Source organism: Panthera tigris, chromosome B3 (genome assembly GCF_018350195.1).
Source record: "Panthera tigris isolate Pti1 chromosome B3, P.tigris_Pti1_mat1.1, whole genome shotgun sequence".
Lineage (NCBI taxonomy): Eukaryota > Metazoa > Chordata > Mammalia > Carnivora > Felidae > Panthera > Panthera tigris.
The window spans coordinates 112,994,773-113,019,027 of NC_056665.1; the positions used below are offsets into that span (position 1 = coordinate 112,994,773).

Here is a 24,255-nt window from a genome sequence, read left to right on the forward strand (position 1 = left end):
TTGACTTCCCTTTGCTGGTCTACTCATTTGTATCAAAGACTGGATGACACTGTTTGCTCCATCTTTGAACATTTGCCTCCACCAGGGTCCAGTTTAATACTCTTCCTTTGTAGTTATTTTGAATTCTGTGAAAATAAGCCCCACTGTGTGACTACAGAAGAACACAAAGATAAACTCAGTGACAATCACCAAATAGCCTTTTCCTTCTTCTGGTTTTATAAGAGAAACTAAGACACAAAAAGGCCTCCATCGGTCTGGGGTCACTAACTAAAGTCAGGTAGATGGTCTATCTTCCCATACTGCCCCTTTCTTTACCCACTTGCTGGTCTGAGAAACAGTAAGAAAATGATAGTTTAAGCTTGATTTTTATTTCTGCCATCCTCCAAACCCCACAAACTTCTTAGAAAAGGAAGCTCTTCTCTGTGGTCTAGATGTTGGAAAGTGTTTTAATAGCAGTGGCTTTAGGTTGTCAAGAGATAAAGCCATGCCATAATCCAGATTCAGTTAAGAGTTTCCGGAAATAATTCAGATGTTAGCATATGATGGTTTTCTTAACAGGTGAGGGATGAGTCCTGCTCTTGAGTCAAGCCACTGTGACTCAGAGTTCGGCTGAGGCTGCAGTGTGGCCCTCTTGAAATGAAGGTTGGATGGTGGTTGGAAGGAACTATATTGTGAACAAAGAGGGTAGAAACTAATCCAAACTACCATAAATTGACCTTGCCATAGCTAAGATTCTCCTAGGTAGTAGGTTTCAGACGGCAAATATCAGCTCGCAGGTCATCTGAGGATCTTATCGTCTGATATCTCTTGCAACTGACAGTAATAAGGGCAAACTAAATCTGGAGTAAATGCAAGGTGTTTTGATGAATCTGGCAATGTACACTGTGCTTTTCTCAGACATCAAGCAGGAAAGGCTGGAAGATTTGTTTTCTTTGTACTGACGATTTTGGTCACCATGAAGGAGAATCATTTTGGCAGGGAGTACTGAGTAGTCTGCTATAGGTTTCTCTTGAGTCCAACTGCTACCACCTGTCAGTCCATGGGGATGCCCAGCAGGTCACAACTGACATCCCATAGCCGTCTTGCTATTGTCTCATTCCGAGCCTGGGCAGAGACCCACGCCACACTGCAGTCACTGGAAATGAAAGAGAGAGACTTAAAACACAGGGTTTAAGAATGGAATCTGTTCTCTGCCTCGAACAAGGAATGTGACAGAAAAACAACCCAGGGATGACATGCCCTCTATACACTTCATAGGGCCAGTCTTTGTCTTACCTCTTCATTCTCCAATTCTTACCCCAGAGAAAATGTAATTACCATTTAGATCTCCTCACTAGACTACCTCTGATGAGAATGCTCTGTTTGATATGTAATGTATAGCAGTAAGTCTTTATATTCTGCTGTATATGTGTGTGTGTGTGTGTGTGTGTGTGTGTGTGTGTGTGTGTAAATGTTTATTTATTTTGAGAGAGAGAGCAGGGGAGGTGAGAAGAGAGAGAGAGAGAATCCCAATCAGATTCCACATCACCAGCACAGAGCCCAATGCAGGACTTGAACCCATGAACTGTGAGATCATGACCTGAGCTGAAATCAAGAGCCAGATGTTCAACCAACTGAACCACCCAGGTGCCCCTATATGTATATATTTAACTATAATATCTGTGTTATTATTTTAAATCCCCATTAAATACAGGAGAGAGACAGGGTGCCTGGGTGGCTCAGTGGGTTAAGCATCTGACTCTTGATATTGGCTCAGGTCATGATCTCACAGTTGTGGGATTGAGCCCCACATTGGGCTCCACACTGAGCATGGAACCTGCTTAAGATTCTCTCTCCCTCTCTCTGCCCCTCTCCCCCACTCGCACTCTCTCTCAAAATAAATAAACATCTAAAAAAACAAATGCAGGAGGGGTATTCAAACTCTGCACTTATCAGAAATTTTCTCAAAGACTTTTACTCATTTAAAAAAATTTTTTTTAATTTCTTAATGTTTATTTCTTTTTGACAGAGAGGCAGAGCATGAGTGGGGGAGGGGGAGATAGACACACACAGAATTCGAAGCAGGCTCCAGGCTCCGAGCTGTCAGCACAGAGCCTGACGCAGGGCTCGAACCTATGAGCCATGAGATCATGACCTGAGCTGAAGTCGGATGCTTAACCAACTGAGCCACCCATGTGCCCCTTAAAAAAATCTTTTTAACATTTATTTATTTTTTGAGAGAGAGAGAGACAGAGACAGAGCACAAGTGGGGGGGAGGGGCAGGGAGAGAGGGAGACACAGAATCTGAAGCAGGCTCCAGGCTCTGAGCTGTCGGCACAGAGTCTAATGCAGGGCTCAGACCCGCAAACCAGGACATCATGACCTCCGGTGAAGTTGGACACTTAACCAGCTGAGCTATCCAGGTGCCCCCTTTTACTTATTTTTATATTCGCTGCATCTAGTACACAGCAGGCATTCAATAAAGTGATTGAGTAAATGAACTGCAATCTTTTAAGTTACATAAGAAGCAATTTTAAAAATTATACTATTTTAAGAAAACTGCTTCCAGGACATTCTAAGCAAATTCTGAAGATGAAAAGGAAACTTGGCAAGTCTGAAATAAGTACATGAAGCAAACTCCTAACACTACGTCCATTAAGACACTGCTAATCAAAGAGTGCGTTATGGACTAGCAGGAGCCATCATCTGGAAGCTTGTTAGCAATGCCGATTGTCAGGCCCCATCCAAACCTGCTGAATCAGAACAGGGTTGAGGCCCAGTTATCTGTTTTCAGCCACTTCCTCTAAAACACATAGAATTTTGAGAAACACCACTTAAAGATATCTTCAAATTTACAAAACAAGGCTTCTTGGTACTTCTGTTTAAGGGAACTCACCAGCATGACCAGTACAACCTGTCACTGCTGAGTAAAAAGACCATTACCGAGAACCAAAAGGCTTTGTATGACTCTCTCAGTTGGCCTCTGTAAGCCTCTGTAGACTCTATATATACCTGATGTTCTCTGCAAGGTTACAATGAAGAGCAAATGACACACACAATGGACACAATGGAAAGTGCTGTGTGTCATAAGCTATGACATGCTGTAAAATGTGTTCAAATACCACAGTAAAAGCTACTTAAGTGTTGGGGCACCTGGGTGGCTTAGTCCGTTAAGCATCCGACTTCAGCTCAGGTCATGATCTTATGGTTTGTGGGTTCAAGCCCCATGTGGGGCTCTTCCTGCCAGTGCAGAGCCTGGAGCCTGCTTTAGATTCTGTGTCTTCCCCTCTCTCTCTCTCTGCCTCTCCCCTGCTCACACTCTTTCTCTCTGTCTCTCAAGGGTGAATAAACATTTAAAAAATTAAAAAAAAAAAAAGCTACTTAAGTGTGGTTATGCATGAGCATGGTCATGTTGCTGGTATTTCCAGTAGGATTTTGGGTAGTATCAACCAGTATATGTAAAAAGACCTATATCAAAACTTAATACAAAGACTATTCTACTGGCATAAGGACAGACATAGAAATGAATAGAAAAGGGGCACCTGGGTGGCTCAGTCGGTTAAGCATCCGACTTCGGCTCAGGTCATGATCTCACGATTTGTGAGTTCGAGCCCTGCATCGGGCTCTGTGCTGTCAGTTCAGAGACTGGAGCTTGCTTCAGATTCTGTGTCTCCCTCTCTCTCTGCTCCTCCCCCACTCATGCTGTCTCTGTCTCTCAAAAAATGAATAAATGTTAAAAAATTTTTTAAGAAATGAAAAGAAAAAATAAAAAAGTATAGAAGTACTCTTACATTTATGGTCAACTGATTTTTGATAAATCTGTTACGGACTGAATTATGTCCCCCCAAATCCATGTTGAATCCCTAAATCCCCAAGGTGACTGTATTTGGAGGAAGGGCTTTTAAGGAGATAATTAAGGTTAAATAGGGTCAAAAAGGTAGGGCTCCAATTCAATAGGACTAGTGTCCTTATAAGAGGAGACACCAGGAGTGTGCACACAGAGTAAAAACCATCTGAGGACACATCAAGAAGGCAGCCCGGTGCAAGCCAGGAAGAAACCAGAAATCAATCTTGTTGGCACCTTGATCTTGAACTATAAGAAAACTGTTTTCCTCCAGAACTGTAAGAAAATAAATTTCTGGTATTCTGCTATTGCAGCCCAAGGAATTTGAATATAGCTACCAAGAAAATTCAATGGGAAAAGAATAATCTTTTCAACAAACAGTTCTTGGAAAACCGGATATCCACATTCAAAATGAAACAGGACCCTATCCCCATGCCATATATAAAAATTAAATGAATCATAGACTGAAATGTAATGCTCAAATTATAAAACTGTTAGAAGAAAACATAGTAATAACTCTTTGTGCCCCTCAGTTAGGCAATGGTTTCTTAGGACACCAAAAGCACAAGTGACAAAAGAAAAAAGTCAATAAATTAGACTTCCTCAAAAACTTCTCTGCTTCAAAAGACACCATAAAGAAAGTAAAAAGACAAACCAAAGAGTGGAAGAAAATATTGGTAAATCACACATCTGACAAGGGACTTGCATCCAGACTATATAAAGAATCATTACAATTAAACAATAAAAAGACAATAATCCATTTTGAAATTGGGCAAAGGATATGAATAGACATTTCTCCAACAAAGATAAACAAATATGAGCACATGAAAAGATGCTTAACATCACTAGCAAGAAAATGCAAATGAAAACCATAATGAGAAAAACTAGAAGAACATAAATAGAAAAATTACTTCATATTTATTATAATGGCTAAAACAAAGGACAGAGGGGCGCTTGGGTGGCTCAGTTGGTTAAGTGTCTGACTTTGGCTCGGGTCATGATCTCACGGTTCATGAGTTTGGGCCCTGCGTTGAGCTTTGTGCTGACAGTTAGCCTGGAGCCTGCTTCAGATTCTGTGTCTCCATCTCTCTCTGCCCTCCCCCACTCACACTCTGTGTCACTCTCTCACTGCAAGGGCAGTGTATGAGGGAGAAACTGGAACCCTCATACACTACTGATGACAACACAAAATGCTGCAGCCACTTTGGAAAACACCCTGACAATTCCTCAACAGTTAAACATGGAGTTAACATGACCCATATTCCAGTGGGATTCCATTTCTAGGTATATAAACCAAGAAAAATGTCCATACAAAAATCTGTACATGAATATTCATAGCATCATTATTCAATTAAAAAAAGTGACAACCCAAATGCCCACCAACTAATGAAGGGATAAATAAAATGTGGAACATCGACAAAATGAAATATTATTTGGCAATAAATAGGAATGATGTACTGATACATGTTTTGGCATGGATGACCTTGAACACATTTTGCAAAGTGAGAAAGAAGCCAGTCACAAAAGGCTACATATTATATGATTCTATTTATATGAAACATCCAGTACAGGCAAATCCATAGAGACAAAAGTAGGTTTGTGGTTTCAGTCAGGAAGAAAAACTAGTACAAAGTTTCTAATGTTTCAGTCAAGACAGACTTAAGTTCATTTCTTGATAGTGGTCAACACAGCTGCTGTTGGATCTTCAAAATGCTTACAATTGAGAATCCTTGGCACTGGAAAGGCTCTTCAAAAGCCAATTAAATATTTACTAAGTCATGAATTTGAGGCCGGCTTTCTTTAGATTACTCAGTCAAAACCTTAAAATTTCCAGGGAAGAAGAATCCAGTCATTCATGGAAAATCATTCTAGTGTATAAAACCATATAAATTTATCTTCCTGACTTTCAGACCCACATTTCCAACTATCTGCTATACATTTCTACTCCATGACTTATGGATATGCACTCACTCAACATGTATAAGGCCAGGTGTATTATAGAGGGCAACTGATCCATTCCACATTCTTTTGGCAACAGCAATCTGATTCCTTTCTGTAAAATTACCTCTTTCCCACAGTTTGGAGAGCCCATTAATCAAGTGCTGGTCTTCCCCTAACCAAGGGAGTGAGGATGTGAGGATGGAAGACCTAGTGCTTCCTTGCTAGAGAGCGGATGGTGAGCAACAAAACAAAGACTAAAGATAGTTGGCATATACTCGTTCCAGCAACAGTGCCCCGGCCAGTTGACTGGCCACTGTGTGTGTTCTAAGCCTGGCTCTTCAGTCTGCTCTTTGGACCTAGGAGAATCCCCATATTCTAATAAATTCCCTTCTTGCTCAAGTTAGCTTGAGTCTGTTTCCACTGCTTTGCAATCAGAGAACCCTAAGCTATACACATTATATTTCCATTTCTGCTGTCTCAGTTAATGTCATCATCAACCTCATAGTAAGTCAGGCTTGACCCCCAGGTCACCAACTCCTCCCCGACCTCTCATTCAATTATTCATCAAGTGGTAAAGATTCTGCCTCTTCAGGGCCTCTCTCTCTTAATCATTCTTTGCATTCCAACTGTCATTACCCTAAATCAGGAACTCATTATCTCTCACTTGGGTTATTTATCCATTCATTAAACAAAGTCAGCAGGGATGTTTCTCTGAAGCACAGAGCAGATTATTCCTTTCTACTGAAACAACTTCTGTGGCTCCTCTCCAGGTCTGGCATTATGGGCCTTTCATGATCTATCTACCTTTCTTTCCAATTTTAATTTATTTGCAGCCCTTTCTCTAAAAGTGCAAGTTATTTCCACATAATCTTGAAGAGGAGGTAAAAACATGCTAAAATTTCAATCTTATGTGATGTCTGAGACATGCTTCAAAATAACGTGAGAGGAGGAGTGCCTGGGTAGCTCATTCGGTTAAGTGTCCGACTTAAAGTCAGGTCACGGTCTCACGGTCTGTGGGTCTGAGCCCCGTGCCAGGCTCTGTGCCAACAGCTCAGAGCCTGGAGCCTGCTTCAGATTCTGTGTCTCCCTTTCTCTCTGACGCTCCCCTGCTTGTGCTCTGTCTCTCTCTCAAAAATAAATAAACATTAAAAAAATAATAACATGAGAGAAAAAAATATGTGAAGGGCTGGTGGATGGGATGGGAGAACACTAGCTATGGCTTAATGGTTGTTGAGGCTGTACTGTGGGATTCAACATGCTATTTTACCTACGACTGTGTATGTTCAAAACCCTCTACAATAAAAAGTTTTAAAAGTCTTCACTTATTCAAGAACAGAGTCCATTGATACTATTTTAGTCCTGAAGACAATAGAAAAATACAAATTTTTTAATGTAAACAAAACAAAACAAGGAGTCCAAAAAGGAACAAAGAAAACTGGATGGACATAAGAAAAAGTAGGAAGAAAAGAAACAGCCATATTAATAAAAGATGGCATGGAGAAAATCAAACCTACAAGTACCACGAAAAATGTGAATGAGTCAGTCCCCCTCTTAAAGGTAACAACCCTAGTCAAAAGACAAAAGCTGGGGCACCTGGGTGGCTCAGTTAGTTAAGCGTCTGACTTTGGCTCAGGTGATGATCTCATGGTTCGTGAGTTCAAGCCCTGCATCAGGCTATTTGTTATCAGCACAGAGCCCACTTTGGATCCTCTGTCCCCCTCTCTCTCTGCACTTCCCCTGCTTGTGTACTCTTTCTCTCTCTCAAAAATAAACATTAAAAAAAAAGAAGAGAGGGGTGCCTGGGTGGCTCAGTTGGTTAAGCATCTGACTCTTGGTTTTAGCTCAGGTCATGATCTCATGGTTTGTGAGTTTGAGCCCCATATTGGGCTCTGCGCCGACAGTATGGAGCCTGCTTGGGATTCTCTGCCTCCCCACCCCCCTGCCTCTCCTCCACTTGATCTCTATCTCTCTTTCTATCTCTCTCAAAAAAATAAATAAATAAACTTAAAAAAAAAAAAGATGCAAAAGATGTTGTTTATTTATTTATTTATTTAAAAAAATTTTTTTTCAACGTTTTTTATTTATTTTTGGGACAGAGAGAGACAGAGCATGAACGGGGGAGGGGCAGAGAGAGAGGGAGACACAGAATCGGAAACAGGCTCCAGGCTCCGAGCCATCAGCCCAGAGCCTGACGCGGGGTTCGAACTCACAGACTGCGAGATCGTGACCTGGCTGAAGTCGGACGCTTAACCGACTGCGCCACCCAGGCGCCCCAAAAGATGTTTAAAAAACAACAACAAAAAAAGCTATGTTGCCCAATGTACTTTATAAGAAGAGTACAAATCCAAATTATTTCCTTTGAGCAATGAAACCCCGTCTTCAAAAACAGATATATTCATACCTGAAATGATGCCCATTTAGAATCTCAAGACCTTCTGTTATGGCACAGTACAGGCTGGTCTGGGCTCCCTGTTTAGGGGTCTTGATGAAGAAGGAGAAAAGCCACCACATCCACTTCATGAAAGGTGAGTGCCGAACCAATTCAGAGTTGACTGTGCCAGGGTGTACAGAATACGTCGTAACGCCAGAGCCTAATGGGGGTGCCGTTGGGAGAGAGGAAGACAGGACTTGATATTGCCACATGGCCGAAGAGAGCAGAGGATATGAATAAACATTTGACCCCATGAAGACTCCCTTCCCCCAACAGTATTACAAGCATTCCTCACAGTAATTTATATCTCCCCATCTCACAGGTTAAGATTAAAGCTCAAAGAGGTTACTAACTGTTAGCAAACAGTAGAGCCAGGACTCAACCTATTAGTAGCACTTGACACTACTGACTACTTCTTTCTCAAAGCTGCCTTTTTATTGGCTTCCATGACCCCACACTCCTGATTTTCCTATCCTTTCTCGCTGCTTCCTCTTAGCTTCCTGGGCCAGTTCATCATCTTCTACTCAAACTTCAAATGTTGGAGTTCTCATGGCTTGCTAAAATCCCTCTCTATAACTTTACGGTATGCACATTTTTTGGTACATTATACTCCTTTGAACTCTTAACTGACTACGAGAGGCAGTGTAATGTAGTGGTTCAGGGCATGAACTTTTGTGGGCAGACCGCCCAGTTTCAAATCCTAGCTTTACCACTCATTAGCTGTGTGACCTTGAGCAAGCTCCTGATGTTGTGACTCAGTTTCCTCTTAAAATGGGGATAATCCTAATACCTGCACCTCACAAGGTTGTTCTGAGGATTAAATGAGTTCATATGTACAAGAGGCTAGAACAGTATCTGGTGCATGGTAAGTGCTAAATGACACTCATGCATGGCTATGCCAAAAAGGTTTCCAAATTTTTATTGATTTTGGAAAGATAATACGAACACCTATACATATACTGCTTATTACCTAATCTCCCTGGTACAGGTGAGATTTTGTTGCCAAATGAGCTTTGGTGTCAAGCTTCTGAAAAAATGGAATTTTCATGTCTTTGTGGATTTCATAATTGCAGACGAAGGACTGTGGATATATATTATTTCCAACTTGACATCTACTCTAGATGACCCATAGTAATGCAGACACATAGGTCCTCAATTAACTTCATACTTTTTAAGGCCAAACCTGGATCTTGCAGTGTTTCCTAACTCCCGACCAGGCAGGCCCACAGAGCAGTTCTTGACGATTCCCCACGTTACCATGCTCAACAAGCTTTAGGGTTTTCCCATCCTAGATATCTCTTAGGAGTGTCCACTACCCTCCATCTCTACCACTGTAGTCCAAGCTACTGTCATCAATCACCTAGACTATAGAAATCACTTGCTGTACACAGCCCTGCCCCCATTTTAAAGGGTTTCCACTGCTCTTACACCAAAATCTTTACCATAGCCTCTAAGGATTTTGCCCCTGTCGACCTCACCAGTCTCAGGTCAGATTTCTCTTCCTCTTGCTTTCTTCATTTTTTTTTTTTTTTTTTTTTTTTAACGTTTATTTATTTTTGAGACAGAGAGAGACAGAGCATGAACAGGGGAGGAGCAGAGAGAGAGGGAGACACAGAATCTGAAACAGGCTCCAGGCTCTGAGCTGTCAGCACGGAGCCCGACGCGGGGCTCGAACTCACGGACCGTGAGATCATGACCTGAGCCGAAGTCAGACGCTTAACCGACCGAGCCACCCAGGCGCCCCAATTGCTTTCTTCATTTTAACCACAGCAGCCTCTCCATTTCTCAAACTGAGCCAAGACTTTTGTGCATTCTCTTTCTTCTGCCTGGAATGTTCCTCAACCTCCTCAGATGCCTCATTCCACCTGCTCTGTAACCCATTTAATTTCTAATCATCTTATATAAAGGCTTAGCTTGCAACTCATTTCTTTAGAGAAATCCCTGATCCCTTAGACTGAATAAGCACCCACCCCAATCCATTATAGGTCCTTGTACTTCCCCTTTCATAGTATTTACAATTATAATTAAACAACAACAAAAAGGAAACATTCCAGATGTTGTTAAGGAAATTAATGAATAAACGGAGGCTCATCTATATGGTGAAATATAATGCAGCCCACAAAAGGAATGGGGTAAATCTGTATGTACAACATGGAAAGATCTCCAAAATATTGTGTTGGAATTTCAGTTCCTTATATATGATGTACACGTATATAAATGCATAAAAAATGATTGACAGGTGCACATCAAGTTGTTGACAGTGGTTCCTTGAGGGGAGAAAGAAGGGAGAAAGTGGGGATTAAGTAAAGGGTTTTTTTCACTTTTAGCTCTATATTATTGGAACTTATTACAAAGAGAATTATTCATGTATTCCTAGACTGATTTTACATGTGATAATGTATAAATACTTGTTTATTATCTCCCTCCCCCAGTGGATCTAAACCAAATCAAAGAAGGGACTGTACTTGTATCAGGCACCACTCCATCTCCAAGCCCTGAATCAGTGCATAGAAGAGCATGGATACTGAATACTTGACTGCTGAATGGATGAATGAACGACTCCTCTGTTATGCCCAGGTTGCCTTCATTGCACCACAGCTGTCTCCCACCTAATCCTCACATCTCTCAGGCTTCCTCACTTGTGTATCCTCTGCTTTTATCGGATCCTCATGGCTGGGTCTATCTCTCCACCTCAAGGGCACCCTAGCTCCCCTACCAACCCTTTGGATAGTTTTCACCATCCAGTTACTCTGATCCATCCTGAGCTGATAAACAATGTCACGTCCTGGGCATAGACTGGGCATATGAAGTGAGCTGACCACAGCTTCCTTCCCCCACATTGCTGTCCACATAACTTGATGATCCTGTCCCAACAATGGGGCTTCTATGTTTGACTTCTTGAGCCAGAATTCTGCCTGCCTCAACTCCTAAGTAACTCCAGCTGTCCACCCTGGATTACCTTTCTTTTTCTTGAAAATTCAGAGTGGACAGTGCTAAGGACCTCTGTGTATTTGTGACTGGAGAATTTCCTCTTCAAGCATGCATTTCTCTTACTTAACCTTTTGCTGTTAGGGGGCAACATCCCGCCCCCCCTCCTCCCACCATTGTCCTAGCACCTGTTTTATCCTAATGGTTGTATCTAGTGCCAGTTCAGGTCCCTCCCTTCTATCTAGTCTCATTATGAGTAAAAAACCTTGCTTGCTCATGAGACCTGACTTAATAAGGACAATAACCTATAAAATAATCCCATTTTACTTATGAGGAAATAAGTCCTGAAAAGTTAAGTAGCTTGCTACAGGTCACACGGCTGATAAGTACTAAAGCTAAGCCTTATGACTCAAAGTCAGAATTTCCCCATCTCCTGCCAGCCACCTCCAATATTCAGTTTTGGGCTACTTACTAAAATAATACCCAGTTATAGTCATGAAAGCAGGTTTTATCCAGAGGATAGGCTCCCGAAAACAGAATGTATTCCTGTGGCTTTTGGCTACTTCCCATTGACTTATATCTCTATATTCATTTCTTCTAAGCCTACCTTTGAGCCTCCGGGCCAGTTCCTGGGTGAAGAGAATGTTGGCTAACTTGCTGTGACAGTAGGCCAGACCTGCATTGTAGAATTTCTCACCCTGCAGGTTATGGAAGTGGATCCTCCCCAGGTGATGCGCTAGGGAAGACACATTCACTACCCTTGATGGGGCTGATTCCTTCAGCTTCTCTAGCAACAGATGGGTCAGGAGGAAGTGACCTACAAGAAAAACTAGAATTAATACAGTTCGAGGCCAATGTCAGGGTTAAGGGAGTCGTGGTGAGCTCTGCAGAGAATTCAGGAATAAGGCTTTTTGCCTCATTAATTCATTATCAACTACAGAACAAGCTCAGTGAGGGTTTAGGAAAATAGGACAGCCATCCATCCATGAGGGGGATCTGGAACATGTGAATATGAAGTCCTGTCTTCTTCCAACTTTGATTAATATCACTCTTTAAGAGCAGGCAGCCTCTACCTAATGTTCGCCGTGAGGATCACTACAAAGAAAGCAACACAGTCCTCAGTCCAATTAGGCTGTTAAAAATGCCCCAAAGTAAATTGAATCCAAATCACAGATTAAAAAGTTGGTGTAGCCTCAAGTGGGCCTCAAATTTATCCCTGGGCTTTCAGGCAGGACCATAATATTCGCTATTCACTTATGGTCTTTTAGGGCCCAGTGTCCAATCGCATCACAAGGACAGCTGAATCTGACCCCTAAGTTTGCCAAGGAGAACTTTAGGTTTCCTCCAGTTTTGTGATGAGGCCAGATTTCTTACCCAAGTGGTTGACTCCCATGTGCATCTCAAAGCCATCTGCTGTCTTAGAGTAGGGACACATCATCACTCCTGCATTGTTGATCAAAATGTGAAGATGCTTTTCCTCTGCAGGGAAGAGATGTAGTGTGGAAGCAGCCAGCCACAGCGGTGATACCTAAGAAGTCTGCCTTAGAAATGGGGACCCACGGCTTCAATCTTTCCTCCATTTCCCCTTCAGATGTATTTTGTATTGTTTTTCATTATTTAAGACTGTAGTTGAATCCTACATACTTTTAGCACAGAGCAAAATTCCATCTTATACAACCAAGTGGCCTTTATGATCTTTCCAATTAAGGAGCTACTTACTCATTGCTTTCGAAAAAGTGTTCTACCCAGCTCTCCTAATAGAAAGACTTCCCGGGCTGAATGGGAAGAATCCAAGCAGGAGAAAAAAGGATGTTCTGTATGTACCCCTGATACTGGAGAACTCCAAAAGGCACCAAAAGAAATACTGGTTTCACCTCTTTGTTACATATGACAACTCTTTCTCCTGGTTTATTTTCTCACGTGGTTTTTAATTTCTAACTATAAGCTCATATCAGCAGAAGCTGTTTACTTAGGGAGGCCAAGATCCCTGTATTATGAGGGGATGCCTACAGACTACTCTTGGATTTGATTTTGATGTGATTCTATAGGATTTTATGTTAATTCCTCAGCTCAAGATTCTTACATCATTTGGTGATGTAATAAATTCTCCCCCATAGATGATGCCAACTTGAGGTTCTAATATCTTACAGATGACTCTTTAACCATCTATGTCCTGAAGAGAAGATGAGTTTTTTTGTCATGCCTTAGAGCTGGTGGCGAGGTTTTTTTTATGCCTCTTTATCATGGACAAGATGGCTTTTTGTGAGTCCCAACCTTATGTGAAGCCTGAGATACAGCTCCCCAGCTCTCAGGGCCTGAGTCCTTATCTTCTGTCCCTGTATGAGTGTTTAGACTCCAGACCCTAAAGCTCATATTGAGTTCAGATACTTCCGTGAGATCTTTGGCTTTAGTTCTTATGCATTACTAGGACTTTTTTTTTTTTTTTTTTAATGTTTACCTATTTATTTTGAGAGAGACAAAGAGAGAATGGGAAGGAGCAGAGACAGAGAATCCCAAGCAGGCTCTATGCTGTCAGTGCAGAACCTAATGCGGGGCTCAATCCCATGAACTACAAGATCATGACCAGAGCTGAAATCCAGAGTCGGACGCTTAACTGACTGAGCCACCCAGGTGCCTTGCATGCTATGACTTTTTAAATCCATTTTTTTTTTTTATTTCTGCCTCTTGAGGATTCATTCCCCTTTGTTACTAAGGAGTCAGCTATGAATGAAAGTTTTTTATTATAAACGATCTAGTATTTCTACGTATTAAAGAGGGAGAAAGACCTTTTCCTTTAGCTAAGTCTGCTATGTTGATTGCAAGACCAAAAACATAATCTCTGGTTCAACACTTACCTGCTAAGAAATCTTTAGCAAAGGCTCGAATAGATTTAGTATCAGCCAAGTCCAATTTCCGCACCAACACCTGTTGGTTCCCTGTCATGGTCTGGATCTCTCTGGCCACCAATTCCCCCTTTTGGATATCCCGGCATGCTAAATACACACGGGCTCCTGCCAATCAACATATAAAAGAGACAAACTGTCAGCTCTGCTTTGGAGTGGACATTACAGACCTATAGATTTATGAATGTAATTTTCTACTGTTTTTTTTTTTTTTAATCAGAATTTTACCCCTACTTCACGACAGAGGTATCTGGTGAGCAAATCAAAAAGGAAAAATAAATAATATTCATTAAGTATCCATTACATGCAGAGCATTATACTAGGTTGAGACCAGTGAATCTGTGGGACACTTGGAAGGTTCTTAAATTCCAATATTAGGAGGAAATAGTGAGCATGGTCATCCTTGTGAGGGATAAAATGGCAGTAGCAGGAGGGAATTAGAAGCAGATGATCTTGCCTCTTTGAGCCAGCTCTTTGGCTGTCTCCTTTCCAATGCCTGTGTTGGCTCCAGTGACCACAGCCACCTTCCCAGGAAGCTGGACAGTTGATGTACACACCCCACTACACAGCATTTTCCTGTAGAGAGGAAGGGAGAGCTCATCAGTTCTTCATTCTCCTTGCCCTGGCCAGAGGTTCCTGCAACCCCCATGTCTTCCAATCCCAGGCTAAGGTTTATTTTGGTTCTTTCTAGTACTGTCCCTTTACAGATTTAAGTAAGTTTGAAGAAAAATTTTCTGCTCTTGCTCAAGAACAAAATTGATTTTATTGTAATGGCAAATCTTAGAGCTGCCCCTTGCAGTATAACAACTAGATAAATATTTGATTGTCCAGGCACCTGGCTTCAGTTTGAGCTCTTCAGCAGGCTTGGGGAATCACAAGACTCAGCCTACAAGCAAGAACTGGTCCACTTAATGTCAATCTGCCCACAACTGGCACTTTATGGCCTAGAGATACATAATTCAACAAAAAAGTTAAAATTATGAAAGCTTGTCAACCTGAGGTGAAACACAGAAACAGAAACACGCATGCACACACACAATTAAAATTAAGACAAAGAAAAGACATAAATTAGGGGCGCCTGGGTGGCTCAGTCAGTTAAGCGTCTGACTTCTGCTCAGGTCATGATCTCACAGTTCGTGAGTTCCAGCCCCATGTCTGGCTCTGTGCTGACAGCTTGGAGCCTGGAGCCTGCTTCAAATTCTGTGTCTCCCTCTTTCTCTGCCCCTTCCCCACTCGTGCGCTCTCTCTCTCTCTCTCTCTCAAAAATAAAAAATAAACATTAAAAAAAATTTTTTTAATTATTCAAGAAAAGACATAAATCAGTACAAAGTGGAGCTGGTTGAGTGTTCTTGTTCCTAAGCACTGTGCTATCCTTCTTTTCCACAGAAATGAATGCACAAACAGGGATTAACAGGTCTCAAATTGTTCTTTTTCTTCTCTGCAAATCTCAAGACTCAAGTAAAAAGAATCTCTTGACTAGGAGATACAATTTTAAAGAGCATGTCAGTATTTTTCATCGAACTTGAGAATTGCAAAGCACACACTCCTAGCCATGAACGCTACCTGGTTAGTGGACACAGGCCGATAGGAAGCAAACTAACTCATGGTGCTCGCCTAAGGCTATCTTCCTTCTCAGAGAAAAGCCTCCTTGCTCAGTTTCTCACATCCTTTCAGTTTTAGCTCCAGGAGCAACAACTATCAGGACCTCCACTGAGCTCGCTCTTCTCCTTACCAACAGGAATGAAAGGGACAACCAACTATGAAAAGTCTAGCTCTGGGCTAGCTCCCATGACCTAGCCAGGCGTTTGCAGATATGACCCTTGCAGCATAATCTTCCTCAGAAAAATCTCACAGAGACGTGAGCAGTATTTTCAGTTCAGGTTCAACTTTTCATTGAGATTCTATTTGGGTAAGAGAATCTTGTGGTGTAAAATGATAAAAAGCGGGGCGCTGGGCTGGCTCAGTTGGTTAAGCATCTGACTTGGGCTCAGGTCATGATCCCACGGTTGGTGAGTTTGAGCCCCACGTCGGGCTCTATGCTGACAGCGTTGAGCCTGGAGCCTGCTTCAGATTCTTTGTCTCCTTCTCTCTCTCTGCCCCTCCTCTGCTCATGCTCTCTTTCTCAAAAATAAATTAAACATTAAAAAAAATTTTTTTTAAAGAAAATAAAAAGCGTTTTCATCTGAGTGGGAGCACGAGGTGTTCAGAAGGGAGGAAGAACTAGAAGAGGAGCAAGACGTTGGGTGGTGACCACGCCCCTCCTCCCCCCTCCCCCACCCAGAAAGGGTTGTGTCTCATCAGTCACTGGTCCACCGTCACTACTGGTGATTTACTCAGAACCAATCAGCAGGCGCCTTTGTGCAACTCCGCCGATTTTCTGTGTCACTCAGCCAGCCATTGGCTACTGTGTCACTAGGTCCAGAAAGCATTACCCCTCAAGCTCTCTGTCTCACCCCCAAACCCCAGGTTATGAGTCGTGCTCTGAAGGCAGGATACCGCCAAGGACGAAACCCTTTCATTTCTTTCCTTTACAAAAAAAGCGAATCTAACAGCAACAAGAGATCAAGCAATGGGTCTGCGGATACCACGATTCCCATCGAGGAACAGTTTCAGAAAGCAAAAAGTCGAATCGCTCCATTGTACTTCAAAGGCTGGAAGCAAGAAGCCAGATAGGACTAGTCCAAGGCGTGGGAGCTAAGGGGGAAACAGTGTTGAGGTCCTCACTCCATTTTAGGGTCTAAAACCCCCCAATGCTGGAAACTTAAGTGTTGGAGGTAGCCTTGCACACGGGGTTCTCTGGAGCGGGAAGCAAAGGCTGCGGAGACGAAAAAAGGGATCGGAGAAACAAAGTGGGGTGCTGCGGAATGCAGCCCCCCTCCCACCGCCTGAAGTCTCCTGTTCTCGTCCCCCCGCATCCAGGACAGTTGGACCTCCTCCGACCAACCGAACTCCGGGCCTCGACCTACTGGGGCCCCCCAGGGAGTTTTCCTTTTCCTTCTTTTGGAGAACAGAGCTTCGGTGAGGACTAACGCCCCCCTGAATTCTTCTCAAGAGAAGGCAATACATTTGCACAGACCTGATTTTGGGTGCAGCGATGTACAGGAAAAAGGGGAGAAGGAGGAGCAGGAGCAGGACCCCGACCATCCTGGCTGGCTGCTGGGCTGCACAAGCGGAGCGAGATGCCCCAGCAAGCCTTGCCGGACTGTGGCTGCTCCTCCCAGACACGCCCTAGTCTCAGTACGACAGCCCAGGGAGCAAAGCCGTCTGGGAAATGTAGTCCACAGCTTGGTCCTAAGCTTAGTGCTTCCAGCTGCTCAGAGAAGCTGACCCTTGCTCTGACACGCAAAAAGTCCTCAATCATCTAGCCTCTAGGACCTCTAGGATCGTCCAGCTCTCCCACAGCCCTCTGGCCACCAGCGTTCTCGCGAAATCTCCCCAGTCCTCTCTCTCCCGGTTCCCAAGTCCAGACCGTGGTTCAGTTTTCCCCATAGTGAGGCAGTTACCGCATTGTTTCTCCTGGAGATCAAAGATTGGCCTCTGGGGAGTGTTCTAAGGCCATTTAGACAGCGGAGGAGGATCGGTTGAGGTCTGACAGTTGGTAGAGAAATGGGGAGGTGGGAATCCTTTCGCCTTAGGGATTCCTTCATCCAATGGAGTGTAAGCAACCCGTCCCTGAAGACATTCCCAAGAAAATCACTTTATTGTGTCTAGTTTGAATTATAATGCTATCATTTTCCTCCTGTTTGAATGTGAATTGATAATAGAACATAGTTTTCCTGGTGACTTGGATTAGATATATTAACTCCCAGGGTAGCAATGAATTTCTCAGATTAGCACAGTTGGTTTTGCTTACTCGTGAAAATGCATAATCCTGTCTTGAATTAAGGCCATGAAAATTCTCTGAGAACAAACAGGTTCCCTGTTCAATTATTCCTTTCAGCTCTACCATCTGAGGCCTTTATCTGGCTTCCAGGAGGTAGAGGCAGAGGATGTTTTGACAAGTCAATAATTGGGATAATTCATTTCCATTTGACTGAAAGACATGTTCCAAGATCAATTTTAATGAGTGTTTTATAGAACTTGAAGAGGAGGTTTCCTTCACACAATACAATTTTTTACTGATTTAACATTAGTTTATCTAATAATCATCAGATTTTGTCATATGCTCATTATTGTGATACCTAATATGTATACAGGTTTTTATACCTTTATTAAAAGACTTTCATGTATTTTGTTCCTTATTCATTCCATCCATTCATTTGATGAATGTTTATGGTATTCCTACAGTGTACTAGGCATTATGCTGAGGTACAGCAGGGAGCCAAGCAGAAATGACCTTTGCCCTCTCAGAGCTTATGGGCTATCAGGGAGGAATGTCTTGATTCAGGATCACCTTGAATAAATTATGATGAGGGTTATGAGGGAAAACAAGGAAAGCATCAGAGCATGAAGGATCTCAACAAGGAAACAACATGAAGCAACATGAACTCATGGGAAACATGAACTCAAGCAAGGAAACAACATGATCTCATGAAGGAAACAACAAGGATCATAGCATGAAGCCTCTCCTAGTCTGGAGATCAGGAAAAGCTTCTTTGAGGAAATAACATTTGAGCTGAGGCCTGAGGGAAGGTCAGGAGCTAGTGGGCAAACAATATATAGGCAAGAGTGCTCTGGGCAGAGGGAAAAGCCCACTGGAGAGCTTAGAGTCTGAGAAAGCAGGGGCACCAGAGCAATGGAAAGCATTGGTCTAGCTGGGGCACAGGGGCCAGAGGGAGTGCTAGAAATAGTAATAATAGCCAATGCTTCAATAGTAATTATTATGTGTCAGGCCCTATCCAAGTGCTTTCTATAAATTAACTACCTTAATTCCCACAATAACTCTATGAGGTAGGACTACATTTTTTTCTATTTTACAAACCAGGATATTGAGGCAATAGCAAGGTTAAATAAATTATCCCAGGCCATAGTGACAGAACTGGGATTCAGACTTAAGAAAGGTGTATCCAGGGTCTGTGCCCTTAACTACTAAGCCATGTTGCCCAAAGATGAGGCTGGAGACCTCCTCCCCATATGTATGTGCATTTGCACATCCATACAAAATTTGCATGAAATTTCATTCACAGAACCCAGATTAAAAACCATTGGTTAAACCCAATAATGGAAGATGGGTAAGCAAATGAGTGGCTTAGAGAAGCGATGACAGAAAGTAGAGAGGAGGGTCTGGGGCAGCACTAACATTATGGAATAGGTAGAGGAAGATGAGCCTGAAAATGGATCCTGAAAAATGGACAGAGAGGTTGATAAGGTATTAGACTGGGTCCAATGAGATTAGAGAAACCACACAGTAATTTGAACAGGGAAAGTTTAATATAAAGAATTATGAACCATAACAGGAGATTAGAGTAATGAGGAACTGGCAAATATGGGGGTTATTAAACTTTTTCTGTAAAGAAAAATAAATATTTTAGGCTTTGGGAGCCTATGGTCTCTGTTGCAGCTACTCAGAGCTACGCTCTGTTGCAGCATAAAAGCAGCCCTAAATGATATGTAGATGAGTGAGCATGTTCCAATAGAACTTATTTACAAAAACAAGCAGTGGGTTGTATTTAGCCCGTGGTTTGCCAACCTGTGGGCTAGGAAGAAGTAAAGAGAACTCTAAAGATTAGAAGAGCAACAAAAATACTTCTTCAGATTCTGTGTCTCCCTCTATGCCCCTCCCCCACACATGCTCTGTCTCTCTCTGTCTCTCTCAAAAGTAAATAAACATTTAAAAAAGAGCAATAAAATATAATAATTTAAAATTTTAATAGCAGATGTAATAGAAATAATACAATATCATATAAAATAGCCACCACTTGGGGCTGAAATAGCGCCCCCAAGGAAGAGACGCCTTCACTCCCAGACCTTGCTGGAGAAGGTCAGGCACAGTGCACTGAATTCTGAATGCAAGAGACGTTGCTGTGGTGCTACACCTGTGGAATTTGCTGGAAATTCAATGTATACAGTGCCAGGGAAAGCTGTCTACAGGGAGGTGTCTCACTGAAGGAGCTCTGTTCCAAAACCCTGAAAAGGAAGCTGCTGGCCACTGAGTGCCGAGAGAGAAGGTGTGTGCACCGCAAGAGCCTCGTGTTGCAGGAGCCCAGCTTGCTGCAGAAGCCTGTGCAGCTAGCAGAAAGAAGAAGCAAACCCCTTTCCTCCTGCAATGTCTCACTAGTGCCATCTATTGACAAAGTTTAACATTATGCCAGATAGCAAAGAAAAACCTATTTCAAGTGTCCATTTCCACTTTTACAGAACAGGCAATCAGGATGAATTGGAGCTGAGAGGCTATAAACTGGTAACTGGCACGGGAAGGAATCTGGGGAATGTGGTGTAATGGAATGCATTAAAAAGTTATTTCAAGACATATCACTTAACAGCACCAAAAGCATGATCCAAAGAAGAACAAATTGATAAGTTAGACTTCATCAAAATTAAGAACTTCTGCTCTTTGGAAGATAATGAAAAGAAACCAAATATGGGGAGAAAATACTTGCAAATCACATATCTGATAAAGTATTTGTAGTCAGAATGTTTTTTTTAGTCTCCAAATTCAGGATTAAGAAAATAACTCAATCTTTAAAGTTGTCAAGTGATTTGAACAGATACATCACCAAAGAAGATATGCAGATGGCAAATGAGCACACCCCAAAATGCTCAATATCATTAGTCATTAGGGATAAGCAGATGAAAACCACACTAGAATACTACCATGCATCTACTATAGTGGCTAAAATAAAAAAGACTGACCAGGCCAGGTATTGATGAGAATGTGGAACAAGTGGGATTCTCACACACTGCTTTTTTTTAAAATTTTTTATGTTTATTTATTTTTGAGAGAGAGACAGAGTATGAGCAGGGGAGGGGCAGAGAGAGAGGGGGACACAGAATCGAAGCAGGCTCCAGGCTCTGAGCTGTCAGCACAGAGCCCAACGCGGGGCTTGAACCCACGAACTGTGAGATCATGACCTGAGCCGAAGTTGGACACTTAGTTGGACCTGAGCCACCCAGGCACCCCTCATACACTGCTTTTGAGAATGTAAAATGGTACAACCATTTTGGAAAATAGTTTGTCAATTTTCTTTAAAGTTAAATATAATTTTTTAAAGTTTATTTATTTTGAGAGAGACAGAGAGAGTGCACGGGGAAGGGCAGAGAGAGAGAGAGAGAGAAAGAGAGAGAGAATCTCAAACAGGCTTCGCACTGCCAGCGCAGTACCTAACATGGGGCTCAAACTCACGAACCATGAGATCATGACCTGAATTGAAATCAAAGTCGGATGATCAACCGACTGAGCCACCCAGGCATTCTCCAAAATTAAATACAATTTAAACATACACCTATCATAGGACTCCTCAGTAATTTCCCAAGAGAAATGAAAGTTTATTCATACAAAGACTTGTGTGTGAATAATCATAAAAGATTTATTTGCAATAACCAAAACCAAGAAACAACCCAAATGTCCCATCAACAGGTTGAATGGATAAACAAATGATGCTATACCCACATAATGAAATAAGTATTACTCAGATAAAAGAAGGAATAGCCTTCCAACACACACAACAGCCTGAATGAATCTCCAAATAATTATGTTGAATGAGAGAAGTCAGACAACAAAGAGTGAATATTGTATGATTCCATTTATATAAAACTCTAGAAAGTGTAAAATGTGGATCATAGATTGTGGTGATGGAAAACAGATCAGTGGCTTCCTGGGGATGGGGGAAGTGGAGAGGGATGGGAAGGTTATACCAAAGAAAATGAGGAAGCTTTTGGGGGTGATGGACAGATTCATCGTTTTGTCTGTGGTGAGAGTTTCATGAGTGTACACAAATGTCAAAACTCATTGGAGTGTATAATTTAAACATGTGCAGATTATTGCACATCAATTACACCTTAATAAAGCTGTTAAAAATAGAAAGTATTCAAATGTGCCATAGTACTGAAAAGTTAAGCAAGATAAGGGCTGAAATGTGTCCACTAGATGTAGCATCATAGTCGTCATTGGTGACGTTGTGGAGTACAGTTTCAGAGAAGTGGTCGATGGGACCCTGATTGGAATAGGTTGAGGGCTGAGTAGAAAGTAAGAAAGTATTGACAACTCTATCAAGCTGGGAAGGAGAGAAGAGGTTCCTATCAGAAGGGGGAGGTGGAATGGAAGGACCATTTTTAAAGAGCACAGAGGAAAAAGTTGAATGGGGAGATAGAAGATAAGTGACAGAATGGGTCCCCAAGAAAGCAGAAGAGGATGAGATGGAGTGAAATTCATCTTAGGAGGAGAGAAAGATGTGATAAGCATAAATTCAAAGATTTATGAGCGTGGTAGCAGAGTATAAAAGAATTTTCTTTCTGATGGTCCTAATTGTGTATATGTGTATGTATGTATATATGTATGTATGTATATGTGTGTATGTGTGTGTAGAGGCCAGAACACATGCTGAAATTGAGGGGGGTAGGCAAGAAGTTTAAGAAGAGGAGTGCACATGTGAAAAAATCACTGTGGAGATTAGGTTAGTGGGGTTTAGGGAAATAAAAAAAGGATTGACGGTTTAGTTGGAGGCCCTGGGCAGTGTTGGCGGCTATGTACTTATAATGGCACCAACATGGAAGGTGATGTGATTTTTTTCGAGTAGCCCTCATCAGCCAGCTGCACAAAGCAGACAGATGGATGGTTCATCCAGAATTGAGGTTTTATTAGGCTCTTGGGACAGAAAGACAAGAGGGCCAGGAGGCCAAGGATATTGGCAAGAGAATGACTGAAGTGAAGAGTGAAATCTCGATTGGAAAATTTAAGGAAGTGATGACAGGAGGGGCTATAGTGGTCTGGGGGTACTCCTGGCGCTAAAAAACCGCAGTGTTGGGATTCATGCCACAAGAGAGCTAAGTGAGTAGGAGGTGCTGTAGAATGGTGGCGGGTCTGAATGTAGTACGTTAGAGGTGGATGGTTCCTGGTGTGGACAGACTGAAGGTCCGGGATGAGGGAGGGGAGGAGGTTCTTGGAAATGAGGAGGTCAAGGGACCCAGGGTCCAGGAAGTTGCTGACTCATCTGACGATAATGAAGTCACTATAAACATTCGTGTTCAGGGATACCTAAGATGGCTCAGTCAGGTGAGCGTCCAACTCTTGGTTTTGGCTCAGGTCATGATCCCAGAGTGGTGGATTGAGCCCCATGTTGGGCTCTGCACTGAGCATGTAGCCTTCCTGGGATTCTCTCTCCCTCTCTCTCTCTTTCTCTCTCTCCCTCTGCCCCTTTCCCCTGCTTGCACTCTCTCTCTCAAACAAAAATTAAAACAAAAGGGAGGGGGGGTGCCTGAGTGGCTCAGTTGGTTAAGTGTCCAACTTCAGCTCAGGTCATGATCTCAGCGTCCGTGAGTCTGGGCCCCACGTAGGGCTTTGTGCTTATAGCTCAGAGCCTGAGACCTGTTGCAGATTCTGTGTCTCCCTCTGTCTCTGCCCCTCCCCTGCTCACGCTCTGTCTCTGAAAAATGAATAAACCTAAAAAAATAAATAACTTAAACAAACAAAAAAAAAAGAGGTAGACAGAACTAAGCTGGGAGAAGATGAAGTTTTGAAGGGCAAAAGAATTTGGAGATGGGCAGCGGCCCTAGGCCCTGAAGAGTTAACATACTGACTGACCAGATTAGCAGGTTAGCTTGGTTAGATTCCAGCTGAGTCAAAGGCATTACTGTGCTCTAATCCAAGTTTTATCATACTGTTATAGTGAAGGCCCATCCTGGAAGGCAGTGGATTTTGTCCCCCAGGGGATAGTTGGCAATGTCTGGAGACATTTTAGTTCTCACATGGCAGTAGTAGAACTATTGGTATCTACTACTGAATGCCACAGATCCTCCAATATACAGGACAGCCTCATGAGAAAGAATTATCTGGTCTGGAATGTCAACACTGCCTGCTATAGGTAAGAATCACTGACCCATGGGGGGAAAATCAATAGAACTTACATATTAGCAGCAAACTTTTTTCCTTTCCTTTCCTTTCCTTTCCTTTCCTTTCCTTTCCTTTCCTTTCCTTTCCTTTCCTTTCCTGCCTTTCCTTTCTTTTTTGGAAAGATAGTGTGTTTATTTCACCTTTTAAAATCGAGAAAAAAGAACAATCATTATTATTGGATAAAACAAATACAAATATGTGTTTCCATTTTGGTGAAGTTTGGGGTAGGGACATGGGAGGA

At 42.4% G+C, this 24,255-nt stretch overlaps 1 protein-coding gene across 4 annotated transcripts; it reads right to left on the bottom strand.

Moving 5' to 3' along the window:
- Positions 1 to 346: 346 nt before the first annotated feature.
- RDH11 (retinol dehydrogenase 11) lies at positions 347 to 18,132 on the bottom strand. 4 transcript variants are annotated; one of them, XM_007095160.3, is made up of 7 exons: positions 17,530 to 18,132; positions 14,484 to 14,602; positions 13,979 to 14,134; positions 12,498 to 12,602; positions 11,731 to 11,940; positions 8,166 to 8,355; positions 347 to 1,135 (listed from the first exon to the last, which is right to left on the bottom strand). In XM_007095160.3, the coding sequence occupies exons 1-7, from the start codon at positions 17,532 to 17,534 to the stop codon at positions 1,033 to 1,035; spliced, it is 888 nt and encodes a 295-aa protein (XP_007095222.1). In that variant the 5' UTR covers positions 17,535 to 18,132; the 3' UTR covers positions 347 to 1,032. The 4 variants fall into 4 exon arrangements, with proteins under 4 accessions (XP_007095222.1, XP_007095221.1, XP_042845893.1 ...); XM_007095159.3 differs by lacking the exon at positions 17,530 to 18,132 and adding an exon at positions 17,103 to 17,211; XM_042989959.1 differs by lacking the exon at positions 17,530 to 18,132 and adding an exon at positions 14,862 to 14,977.
- Between the last annotated feature and the right edge of the window lie 6,123 nt (positions 18,133 to 24,255).